Genomic DNA, 13,629 nt, shown 5'->3' with positions numbered 1-13,629 from the left:
GCATCAGACTTTTAAAATCTAAGTGTAGGACTTGGTTCCAGTTCATTTTGTGAGTTTCAGGCCACTTCTATATATGTTCATCTTTGAATGGCCAGCTATTGTCTCAGTTATAATAAAATTAATAAGCATAACTATGCACTCAACAAAAAGTCTATTAAAGAGATTTAAAAGATATCCCTAAGTGCCTTGGAACAGATGAGTAAGCATTAGTATATTTTATCATGCCAACATGCTTAACAAACACCTCTTTGATGTGGTGTCTGCAGTTGTTGGGGAAACAAGCATTTGATAAATAAACTGTGAGGTGGAGAACAATAGTGTCTACGCAGATATATAACTTTCTTAATTTTCTAATTATTGATTGACATTAACAGGTTTGGCAAGATTATTTGTGTGTCAGACTTGTGGTGATATTAGCCGTTCAGAACAGAATAATCAATTTGGAAATAGGAAAACAGGCTTCTGAGAAACAAAGAAAATTATTACTTAGCCCACAGGTTACTCCTTTCAGAGGAGAAAAACCATCATTGCTCAGTTTGTATCTTGTATAAAAGTATATTGATTGAGAAGTATATTTGTATATTTTTTCTAGAGTTCTTAAAGTCCATAGTAGCTAAAAATGTTATAGTGGTATAAAAGTTGAATATGTGTGGGAATAAAAACGTGGAAGAGTATTGGATTATGTTTCTTCTTACATTTAATTTAGGAAATTGAGCAAAATGGGTTGTATGTTTTAAAAACATTTCTATTGTGGTATCAAAATTTAAATGTTGCTAAGATCAATAGATTTACTAAAAACCTTTAGGAAATTTGTGAATTGGCTATTCTGTTTAAAATTAGTTTGTAAGGATGACTCTTCGGTTACTAAGACCTTTGTCAATATCTTTCCTCCCAAAATGACTTTCCCTCCAGATTTATGCTTGGTTTTCAAGGGCGTCTTCTTCCAGGAAGGCTGTGCATGTCTTCTCAGTTAACCTCTCCCACGGAGATGCTCTCTGGCACTCAGAGTTTGCATTTGATGCTTTCTGTTGACTCTTGAGTCTTGGCTTTGATGCAAAACAGCTTTGTGAGCATTTGGTTTTTGAGGCAGAAGGCGCTATTAAAGTGCCAGCAACAAAAAGAAGACAGAATACTGGACGTAAGACTGGCTCTGATTCTTACTGAATGTGAAGGCTGTTTTGTGAACAGCCATGCTGGTTATTGAAAATAGAAAGCCAAAACATTTCAACATGTTTCTGACTCTAGTTTCTGATGGCTAACCAGGGGAGAGGGAAGACTTGGGGATATGTTTTATCAGTCCCTTGATCATCCTCTATTTAGATATTCCCAAGGCAAATATAACCCTCAGCTGCATGTGTTTTGAATTATATAGTTTTTTTTTATATTGAGTGAACTATATTTTAAATTAAAGTTGAAACTTCTTAAAAAGCTTTCTTGTAATTTTCCTTGTACTTGAGTAGATCCTGTTTATCAAACTGCTGTTGCAGTAAGTGAATCTTATCAGTTGATTGGATTATAGCTTGATTTTTTTTTTTATTGTATATCTTAAACAGCGAAGGCCATGTTCCCTTACAAATGAATTAAATTAGAGGAGAACAAAATAAAAAGTAAAGATTCATTGTCGGTTGACATGATTATAAGATTGAAGTATAATCTTAGGGTATGTTTCTGAGTCTGGGGAAACTAAGCTATTTTGTTGAATAGAGCAGTGGTTCTTCACCCTGGATGCAACCTACAATCACAGAGGAAGCTCAGAGACAACAGAAACTGATGCCTGGATCTCTCCCCCAGAGATTCGGATTTGGTTGGGGCCCAAGTATCAGTATTTTTTTAAGCCTATCCAGTTGATTCTAATGTGCAGTTAGGTTTGAGAACTGCTGAAATAGATGCAAATCTCAGCTATTTTAAAAGAGCATTTCTTAGTAGACAAAAAGTAGTGATTAAAAGGCAATTGGAGAAAAGAAAACATGAGTAGATGAGGAAGAGAAACTTCCAGTGTGAAATTAATAGAGGTTCACAATTCTTTATTCATAGTTCTGAAATAGAAAAGCTCTGAGAAACAAAAAGTTTTTCATAAATAACTTGGTGGCAAAATCTAACCAAAAGTGAACATATTTGGTGGCAAAACCTGAGGCTTTTCCTAGTCTTCCTTTATCCCATTTAGCACGAATCATCATATATTTCATTGCAGAAATATTAACATGTCTGATTACAAGTTGCTACAGACCGACCTCACTGAGGGTATGATGTAGAAAGGATACCTTTTTGAACTATATAAAATTTTGAATTCTAAAATACATCTAACCCCAGGGGGTTCAGAAAAGGAGTTATAGACCATAGCAGGGAAGAGTTATGATAGGAAAATCCAAGATAATAATTTACTCTTCCTGTCAGATTAGAAACAATGCATTTTTTCTAATTACCTAGGCAGTGGTTGAGCAATCTTACTGGACAGAAACAATTGCCAATATCAGAACATGGTTCTACTATGTTTGAAATATTTCTCGAGCCTAATCTGAGAAGGTGGTTCCATTTCAGACATGGTGAGAGACACTCAGGCTAACCGATGACGTAAGTAGATAGATAGAAAATCACTGGCCTATAAAAGATTCTTCAGCATAACAAACTACCCCAGAATCTAGAGATTTGAAACAACACGTATTTATTACATCAGGAATTCAGGAGCATCTTAGCTGGTGGTTCCAGCTCAGGGTGTCTCGGGGGGTTGTGGTCAGAATGGCAGCCAGGACCTCAGTCATTTGAAGGGCAACTGGCGCTGAAGTTGGTATTTCTTTTCCAGTGCCAACAGGTCTCTTATTAGTACATAAACAAAATTGTAGTCTCTGTTTATGCAATTGCTCAGAGTTTTAGTTTTCATTATAAACCTAACAATTATTTGCAAAGGAGGCTTTGAGTCCTTCTAACTTAGTGTTCTGAAGATTTCGACTGGGGGTATCTTATGACCAGGGGAATGCCTTCTCTTTGAGTTTTCGTTGTCCTCCCTCAGGAGGTTTTTCTCTCCCCTATATTCTTTCTGTATTCTCTAAAGGGTTGCCTCTGTATCCACCTCTTGTGTGTCAATGAATGAATGATGTCAATTACCCTGGGTGAGGAGAAGAAAAGACAGGCCCCTGTCTCCATGGAGCTTCCAGCCAACAGATAAACATTAGTCCCACAATTTTAAATGATTAATTAAATAATTGCTAGTGCATTTAAAAAACAAAAAAGAACCATGAAGATGCTATAGAAGCATATAATGGGATCTCACTGCATTTTTTTTTTTTTTTTTTTGCTTAATCAGCACTTTCTTTTCCCTTGTGTTTTGTAGGAAGTCTATCCTACTTTTGGCGTTTTTGTCAAAAATCTTTTCCCTCCTATGGCAGAAACATGGAAGCTAGTCTATATCCCACCCCGCATAAAACACTCATATCCTCCCACTGCAGAGGTTCAAGGGCTGTAGTATAGTAGAGTAATCTCATTTATTTTATGTCAAAAAGGCACTTAGGTTCCATCTAAATTAAACTGTGAAATTCTTCTTGCTGGCCATCTCTCACCTTCCTGGCCCCCCCAAAATGCTCCATTGTTTTCTTGCTCATCCTATTCCTCCCTTTCTTTCCCTATCAAATCTTTGAAGAGATGTAGTGTTATACCTAGGTGGGAATATAACACCTTCCTTTTCTGAGCTATTTATATTTGGAGCATTATTTCTCATTGGAGAAGGAAAACCTGAGGATCCTGTATAGCGCGGTCCCCAGCCTTTTTGGCACCAGGGACCAGTTTCATGGAAGACAATTTTTCCATGGACTGGGGATGGGGGGGATGGTTTTGGGATGATTCAAGCACTACATTTACCGTATAGTCAAAACTATCTGCTAATGTGAATCTGTATTTGCAGCTGCTCCCCAGTGCTAGCATCACCACCTCACCTCCACCTCGGATCATCAGACATTAGATTCTCATAAAGAGCACGCAACCTAGATCCTTCCCATGCACAATTTACGGTAGGGTTCTTGCTCCTATGAGACTCTAACTCAGCGGCTGATCTGACAGGAGGGGGAGCTTTTGTGGTGATGCAAGTGATGGGGAGCAGCTATAAATACAGATGAAGCTTCACTTACTCGCCCACCACTTACCTCCTGCTGTGTGACCTGGTTCCTAACAGGCCACGGACCAGTACTGGTCCTCCACCGAGGGCTGGGGACCACAGCTGTATAGGGAATTCAGATATGGAAAATTGAAAGAGGATAATGGAGATGACTGTTTTTGATCCTCAGTGAGCAAATTAAGTGATGTACCTCATGCATCATTTTCCATCTCTGCTTTCTTCCTATCTGTGAACCATGGTGGAGTCTTCCCTGTGAGGTCTAAGCATTGGGAAGCCATTGACAAGGTCCCAGTGAATGTTTATAATCTGTATCTTTGACCCACCCCCAAATATTTGTGACACTGTGAAGGAGGAAAATCCTAAAAAGAGATGGTAATATGATACCTAAAGTGATAAACTTTACAAACGACTTAAAATATATAAAATATGCAATAATTGATATTTTTACTTTATTGCTTTTTTATTTATTTGAGTACACATACAAGTACTTACAAAGCCCTTCCTATGGTCACTCATCACTTGTATTTGCCACAGTCCTCTTTTCCCCCTAAGTTCTTTAACTGTAAACTTTCCAGCTATGAGCATTTTCAGAGCCCCAACTCCCAAGGTTGGAGAGGGACTCATTCTCTTCTCACTATTCTATAATTTTCCTGAGAGAGAGTCTTACCGTATCAAAGAATCAGCTAAATCAAGAGTGTGCAGCTTTGAATGGCATTCACACTAGCCCATCAGGGGAAGCACCGTACCTGGGGCAAGCTGCCTTCTTCAGGTGATATCTGGCCCTTGGCAAAGCAGTCCTGGGTGGAGTCTCAGGGTCTAGCACATTGTTACTCTCACCTTCCAGTAAATGAATAGAAATTAAATTAATTTAAATAGAAAACTGCACTTGAACCCCCCTGCTCTTTCTTTAAAGTGTCATCAATATATTCAGGGGCGTGACCCTCTCAGACCTCTCACCTAATATCACCACCTCCAAACACCTGAGCACACAAACTTCTCAGCCTAAGGCAGCGTCTGTGTCCTGAAGGGGAAGGAGCTTTCTCATTATGGAATTTTTATTGCTACCAAACATAGACTTCCCAAAGATTATCCTCACGTTATCTTTAAAAGTGACTATCTTTTTTGTCACTGTTTCATGTTCGTCTTTGAGAATGTTTTCAAGGAAGGATTTAAGCCTTCCAAATGGGAAGGGTGAGAGGATGTGTAAGCACTAAAAAGTTTGGACAACTAAGTGGTATTTAAGACATTTAGGGTTTTAAAAGTCATCTAGTCCATTCCCGTTTCACCTGCCATGTGACTTGATGACACTTGCTTTTATGTGGCATGTTATGCAAGATGGTTGCTGTAAACCTGTCAGGCTCACAGTGAACATTCATTGTGCTTGAGCAGAGCCGGGATTGCCTACCTCAACTTTGCTAGAATTTCCGTATAAACTAGCATCTTTGTGGGATAAATAATATTTAATATTTGGGTTATAGTATCATGTATATTTTAATTTAATTCATATTTACATTATATATGAATGTTATATAGTTATGTTTTTGAGTTACTTCCCATCATGGCATATATACTAATGTTTTACAATGTATACATTTTGACAACTGTCTAACTTTTTAAAAAGTAACTCAATAGATTATTCTAGATTTTTTTGCCTAAAATTCCTATGCTGAGGTTTTTCCATGTACTAAAACCAAGCAAAACCCAAAAAAGTGATGGCAGCAAACCTAGGTTTAATTGCGACAGCTCTTAATTTGGATTGTGTATCTATTAATGAAAACAAAGTGCAGTTTTTAATAGCTACTGCTTTCTTTTTGTAATTTGATTTTTCCCTCTAATATTTTATTAGGTGCAGAGAGAACTCGCAGCTGTTATTGCTTTGAAAGCAAGGAAGTCCGGTGAGTAGTCTATTATGGAGCTGGAGGAAGATTTTAATTCTTTGGGGATATTTCTCATATCATCTGGTAGTGTGCAGTTGAGTGTATCTCAGGAAACTGTAGTGTAGAATGCAAAGAAGTATCACCATTTGTTTTTAAGATCATTTATTCTATGACCGAAATAGCACAGGATCTTATATATAGTTCTGTAAGGTAAAATTTCACTGTTTTGCTCAATTTATCCTAGATTTGAAGAAAAAATGAAATTTAAAATTAAAAATATGTAGTCCACTGCAACTATGAAAAGGATCTAAGTACATGATAAAAACAAGCAAACCACCTTGTATTATGTATCTTAATGGTAGAGGACAACGAATACTATAGAGGTGGTCTTTTTTTAAGGCTTTTTTTTTTTCTCTCAAAGTAGTTTCTTCTAAAAACAATTTGTGTAGTGATATTTCAAAGCAAAGATTTTTTCATAGGACCAATTTATGGGTCTGATTCCTCATACCTGTAGGATACAATCTGTGGAATATGTGGAAAGGAAAAGGGGGTTTTCAAATACATTTTAAAGGAGAAAAGAACACACCATGATGGAATTCAATATGAAATGGAGACTCACTGAAGTAGAAAACTGCTTGATGAGAGAGTAGGAATGTCAGAAGGAGACATTCTTTGCTGTTCCTCCCTGTTCAGAGGGAGGTGGTCAGGGCTGAAGGGAATGAAAATCAGAAGGGAATTACTTCTTGGATAATGTTAAACTAGAATAAGACTTTTCAGGTGGAAAGACTGTGACAAAATCAAAATGATAACAAAACTTGAAGAAATAAATGGAACAGAAATGTCTCAAGAATGAACCATATATTTTACATCTTTCTTTTTCCAGTTAGAAACTCTTAAGAAGTTGCATTTCTGTCAGTTACTATTTCAATCAAACACATCTTGGTGCAAATTAGCTTATTGTATTCACTGTACTCTCTTCTGTTGGTTTGGCAGATTTTGAAGACACAGAGACTGGATGTCATAAGGGTGGTGGAGAGGAAGATGCACAGAGCAGCAGTCTGGGGTGTTGAGTGGAGGGCGGCATGCACAGGGCTTCTCAGAGAGCAGCATTAGTGCAGAGGTGGGAGCTAATATGGAGAAAGGACATCAATATAAAGATCGTAGGAAGGAAATGCAAATCAAAACTACAGTCAGGCAGCAGCTCACTTCGGTTACAATGGCCATTATCAAAAAGACAAAATGTAACAGATGCTGGTAAGGATGTGGAGAAAGGGGAGCTCTCATATACACTGCTTTTCCATTGATCTGTTTGTCTATTCTTTCACCAATACAATAAAGCTTTGTAGTAAGTATTGGAATCAGGTAATGTCAGTCCTCCAACTTTGCTCCTCTCTTTCAATATTGTGTTGACTATCTTGAGTCTTCTCCCTCTCCAGATAAACCTCAGAATCAGTTTATCCATACCTATATCTATTATTTCCTCTAGTTGGCTTTTTTTTTTTTTTGATTTATGAGAACTCTTGATTTTGTGTCTTATAAATGTGTAGAACTCAAAGGAATTCCAATACCTCATTTTAAACTTATCTTGGATTTTCTACATGGACAAACTCATCATCTATCAGTGATGACTACTTTGTCTCTATCTTATCAATCCATATGAACTTTTTTTCCCATATTATTTCATTAGTTAGAACCCTGAAATATGAGGTTGAATAATATCAATGATAGTTGGCATTCTTATTTTGTCCTAACTTTAATTAAATATGTTTTCTGATTAGAAAAGTAATATAAATGAAGAAGATTGTTTTGGGAAAAAACAGACATTTCTTTCTCACACCCCGCAAACCACAACAAAGTTGAGAACCAATCCAGGGTTAAAAATAGCCAACACGATATATATTACTATATTCAAAGAATCCAAATATGGAAATATTAGAGATACCCACCTGTTTCATCCTACATTCTCAATCTGTGAGTTGCCATTGAGAGTGGATGAAAAATAACAATGACAAGGTAAAATGGAGCCTAAATCGTAGATATTGTATTCATTTATTCCTTTATCAGATTCTAGCTGAGCAGCTACTATGTGCTAGATACAGAGGATACACTAGTGAGCAAGGACAAGCGTGGCCCCTGCTGTTTCTAAATCACAGCATATGTTTCATAAATAGAATGCATTAATGAGTCAACGGCTGTCAGAAAAAGGTAACCTTATTATTGTGAAGTTAGGAAGTGATAAACTGCAGAACCATTAACCACGGGCCTAATTAAATAGAGTTCCAGCTGCAGAATGGTGCTTTCTATGTATAATTTTTGTTTTTTGTGTTGAGGTTTTTTTTTTTTTTTAAATGGAGAAGAAAAATAAGCTGGTATACATCTAAGAAAAAAGTATTAAAATGATAGTTGGCACATCTGGAGCTTGACAGAAGGAATCGATTACCCTAATATCTTATGTCTTGCAGTAAAACTGTTAATTAGGGCTCAGGTGGTCCTGCCAGATTTATGTCTAACTGCAAAGGGTTATTAAAATGAGCATGAGTATAAAGAAAAAGTTTTGGTTTCAGCCCACCATACAAACAGAAATAAAAGTAACTCCCGATCAATATAGGTTCTATAAATGATTCAAGGCTCTAGTTTATTAAAAAATCCATTTCGTTGTAATTTTCTAAGAGGCCATTAGGATGTGCCTTTGAACAGTTTTCTCCTCTAAGAACTAACATTAGTGGATGTGAATAACATTTTAAGTCTTCACGAGATTTACAAAAATTTGCACAGATATCCTTGCACTTCTTTCTCTTTGTTGGATTGCTTGTTCTCCTGCTAATGTTAGCTCATTAGTGTCTTGGGAGATCTGTTACTTCCCTTTTCTGGGAAATCCACAGCCAAAGCATTTTAGCTCTCATTAACTTTAGATCACGTGAAATTTGTGCCACGGTGGGCTTCTATTTCTGGAAAACCGGAAATCTCCTTGGCAGTTTTTAAATTTCACCCTGTCTCCTTAGCCCATAGCTAGTAGCTAGTTAAGTGTTTTAAAACTGAGGTACCTGGGATATTAAAATTCAGAAAGGGAAGAAGGGGTTCCCGGCTCTGTTTTTGCCATTAAATATCCTTGTGACCTTAGATATCTGATTTAAATTTATATCTTTTGGGGGCTGGCATAGAATCTGGTAACCTCAGTGATTCTTTCCAGCTCTAATATTTAATTATAACAATATTTTCACTTTTTACCTTCATTCCCCTTAGTCACAACCTTGGGACTATTTTATTCAGGATTCTTTCAGGTGTACATGATAGAAAAACAAACTGAAAACCAAAAAGGGAATTTATTGGCTCCAGGAGTCTGGAGTTTAACCATCCTGGCAGAGAGATGTCCGGGTAGCCCCAGCAGAAGCCCGGGTAAGGGAGCCGGTCGTCAGGATGAAGTGCTCACCTCTGGAGCAGCAGGACAATGGCAGGGGGGAGTTGGAGGGGTCAACCCAGCCCCATGCAAGACACGTGGCTCTGCAGAGGACACCCACAGAAAGATGAACAGCTGCAGGAGGAATCGTTTGTACTGTCCCAATCTTGAGATCAAGGGAGGGAGTGCCACTCTGAGATCACACAGGCTAATAGTCTGCAGCCACAGTGCGAATCCAGGTTTTCCAACACCCGATGCCCGGTGTTCCCAGCTATGCTCCCACTCTTGGTTAGTAATTTTTAGGATTATGAGAATAAAGATGTGATTTGTGAAAAGGCATTCACTCTTGTTTTCTACTTTTGTGCCTGGAAATGAAAAAGAATAGTGTGAAAACTCATAAACTCTTCAAGTCGTGGGTTTCAACATTTTTTTCCTTCTTTCTAGGAGAAACTGTTCAGGAATTCAGGTTAAAGTATTGTTTGTATACAAAGATATTTTATTATTTCTTTGAGATAAAATGTATACAATATAAAGTTGTATAAAATGGTTTAGCTTATTGTGTTTAGTTTTAGCTTATTTATTTATTGGTTGATTGATTGAGTCTGACTCTGTCACCCTGTGTAGAGTGCAGTGGTGTTATTGTAACTCACTGCAACCTCAAACTTCTGGGCTTAAGCAATCCTCCTGCTTCAGCCTCCCGAGTAGCTCCGACTATAGGCGTGTGCCATGATGCCCTGCTAATTTTTCTAGTTTTAGTAGAGACAGAATCTTCCTCTTGCTCAGGCTGGTCTCAAACTCCTAAGCTCAAGTGATCCTCCTGCCTTGGCCTCCCAGAGTGCTGGAATTACAGGTGTGAGCCACCACACCTGGCCTAGTTTTAGCTTTTTTAAAACATTATTTTCAAGAGGCTAGGAAGAATGAGAGAGAAGCTAGCGTTTTGCATTAAATTGTTTCTTCTAATCTTATAGATCCTCTTGTTTGTTTTATCATCTTTGAATCCTACATTCAAGCTTAAATAGACATTTGTATTGGGTATATGGTTTCAACAACCAAATATGGTTACTAATTTGCTATGACATTGAACTCCAGGTAAAACATTCAGGTAGGCAACCCCTGGATCTGGTAATCATGGTGGACCTGTTATTCAATTTGAGGGTGTTTTTATTTTTAATCACCTTAGTAGTATAGTTGAAGTCCCAGCTTTCTGGATCTACTGTTAATAAAAATCACTGGTCACCAGTAACACATTTTAGGAAAATTTAGTGGTTTTAAGCACCCTTCTTAAGTATGTGTATGTATGATTCGGGGAACTCACATGTTGGCAGGACTCTCTGATGTGAGGCATTTGTAAGGTTCGAGGTCAATGGACACAACTGAAAAGGCATATTCTATTTCAGAGCAGAATATTCCGGAGAAAAGATATTCATGTTACTTTGTCATGAGAAATGATATAGATTGATTAACTATTTTTAACATTAGAGAATAAGGCTTTTCCTTTTCCACATCTAGAAGAAAAAAATAACCTTTAAACCTGTGGAAGCACTCCTACTTTTATGGTCCTCTAAAATTTTTACTTTTTATCTTTAGTTGGCACAATTTTCTTTTAATGTAACACCATATTTGAATTTACCCTGATCCTTTTGTAAACACATAGCTCATATTTAGGAGAATGCATGACAAATGGGATTTTAGAGTAGCTGTTAATAATAAAATTAAGGGCCAGCAAAGACAGGCTCACTTGCTAGTACAATTATTGCTATCTCAAATTCCTTTTACCTTTTGGATAATGTGTCATTATTTTTTACTGAAAAAAGTTAAATCCTCTTAAAACAAAAAGCTATAGTGATGGTCTCTTGAATGACTTTTTTTTTCATCTAATCTCTGAGTGCTCTAATAATGAATGTTTAAGCTGAAAAGTACTACTTTATAACAGAAGTCTGTTGGCTATATTTTAAGTAATTAAGAGATTATGCTTATTTTTAGTGACGTTTTCAACCATTTAAATTTTCCCAAGACTGTCACAGCCTGTGCTCAAAGGATGCACCTGTATTCTCTCAGAATTGATTTTTCCACGTGGTTTGTGTTTGTCCTTTTCTTTTCCTTGCCACCTCCTTGTGCTGTGTTCGTCAGTGTCCACCACCCTCCTTTGTGGTCAGCACCGGTCCAAATTCTAACCCCACCAAATGTGTTGTTTGGCATTTTTCAACCAAGAGGAAAGAAGTAAGATGTGTTTTCCCCTAAAATAACCAACATGACCTTCTTGTCTTCCTGATTGATTGATCCAGGATGTTTTCCCTGAAAGAGAGAGCTTTGCCTAACACCAGGCTGATTGTTGAAGTTTGTAAAATCTCTTTCCTCTCTGGTGCTGTGATAACTCCTTGTTCTAACATTTCTAGAGACAGTTCCTCTGTCCCTGCTTGCTGACAGATTTCGTACATCCCATCTCCACCAGCGCATGTTCCTATTGAGCAGAGATCAATTCAGTGGTTGACAGATTGTATCTTCCTTTACTTTTAAATGACATAAAACCATAATAAGAGTCTTGAAACAGTAATTCTCGATGCAGTGTAAACTTAAAAGATATTTGAAAATGGAAAATTCTTACCATCAAGAAAGTAACAGCACTGGTAAAACCCAGGAATAATTGAAAATGCATGCAGCAGATGCTTTGTAAATTTTTCCTAACTCTCCCACTGGGATACAAAGAAAATTGCCTTTTAAAAAAAAAATCCTGTGACACTGTCTTTTGTAATTAGAGCTATTAAGTCAAAATGATAAATAACTGTTCAATGGCATACTATAAAAGAAAATAGCCCTTTGCACAGATTTCTCCTGAATAGCAAGAGATGTGAGAGTATTGAGTATAGGGATTTAGATTCCTTTAACCCTGAGAATTGTTTAGAATTAAGAAAATTAGAAAACAAGGCAAGATGATTTTCTTTTTCATCCTCACATCCATCAAGATAGTAAGTGAACCTGATTTGCCAAGGAGGTGAGTAATTATGACCACAGCAGAGCATGCTTCAGAATGCAAGGTTTTCGAGGTTTTGGTTTTTGAAAACATGCTTAGGGTGTGTGACATGTGTAAGGCTCAACAGACAAAGGTAATTAAATCATTCTAAATGGGAACTTGTACCTGTTATAGAGAATTAGGTACTGGGAAGGAGAACTGAACACTTACGGTCCCTGTCCCAGCAATGTGATGTCACACAGAGCAGGTTCCCTTCTGGTCTCGTGTGGTCCTGGACAATGATTTTATACTGTTCAGAGTCCTGCTTGTTATAGCTCATGTTTTAAACACATTTCTAAGCCTTGAGAAACAGTTTCCTGAGATTTTGAGCAGAGAGGCAGGAGAGAGGCATTAAAGGGAGAATCAAGTTTTGTAGTTTCTCGAGAGCTAAGAAGCAGCTTCCGGCATTGCAACTCCTGGGAACGTGTTTTCTGTGAGGAAACTAGATGAGTATAATGAGTGTACCCTGTGTATAAATCCAATATTAGTTCTACACCCAAGGTCAAATGAAAGTTAATGACCATTTGCACACCAGAGATCTGAAACCCATGTTTTGTTTCTTTCTCATAATGACAAAAAGGGAGAGCAATTTATATTTAAATTGATTTAAATTTCAGAGCATAAACACGGAGGTCTCCCTGGCATTCCCCCTCCCTCCGCTTTTTTTTAATCAGTAAAACTTCCTGGCAGGGCTCAACTTTCATAAAAATTAAGTCCCATCCCATTCCATTTTCCCATTGTGGATAGTTTTTTGTTTTGTGTAGAACTACCCTGTTCATACCCTGCTAGGTTAGTGACACCAAATCAGAAGTCACCAATGCAATCAGGGCCACTTTATGTAATGATTTAGGTTTCATATTTGTTTGAGCTAATTAGCTGATTGAGGCAACTAATGGGTGTCTTTAATACACAGTTGACTGGGCAATTTCTCCCCTGAAGCCTGCCAGCTCCTTTGTTCTTGGTCCTCTGGTGAGTGGGAGCCCCTTCCTGCATGAACATGTGATATATGCCGCTCAGCATTCAGAGGCAGGGCCCAAGAGGCCACTATGCTAATTACCAGGTGCCCTAAACAGAACATGCATCCACTTAAGGCCTTGTATCTGACTAATTCTGTATATTTGAATAAAGGTTTACATTTGGGGGTGCATGGGTAAGGGCGGGGAGGGGGATTATATATAATTTATTTTTAGAATTTATAATTCTGTGACTGCTTCTCTTTATGCCCCTAAGGTGCAAAGTA

The 13,629-nt window shown here is 37.6% G+C and overlaps 1 protein-coding gene across 1 annotated transcript in view; it reads left to right on the top strand.

Annotated features, from left to right (window-relative positions):
* RAPGEF5 (Rap guanine nucleotide exchange factor (GEF) 5) overlaps window positions 1-13,629 on the top strand; it is a 188,073-nt gene that overhangs the window by 33,430 nt on the left and 141,014 nt on the right. Inside the window, exon 4 of the mRNA XM_012659442.1 lies at window positions 5,952-6,000. Coding sequence (XP_012514896.1) covers window positions 5,952-6,000 — 49 coding nt within the window. The remainder of the gene's footprint in view (window positions 1-5,951; window positions 6,001-13,629) is intronic.

The sequence above is a fragment of the Propithecus coquereli genome, unplaced genomic scaffold (genome assembly GCF_000956105.1).
Source record: "Propithecus coquereli isolate 6110/MARCELLA unplaced genomic scaffold, Pcoq_1.0 Scaffold61, whole genome shotgun sequence".
Lineage (NCBI taxonomy): Eukaryota > Metazoa > Chordata > Mammalia > Primates > Indriidae > Propithecus > Propithecus coquereli.
Note: the sequence above shows the minus strand (reverse complement) of the source record. Positions and strands in the feature narration are given on the sequence as shown.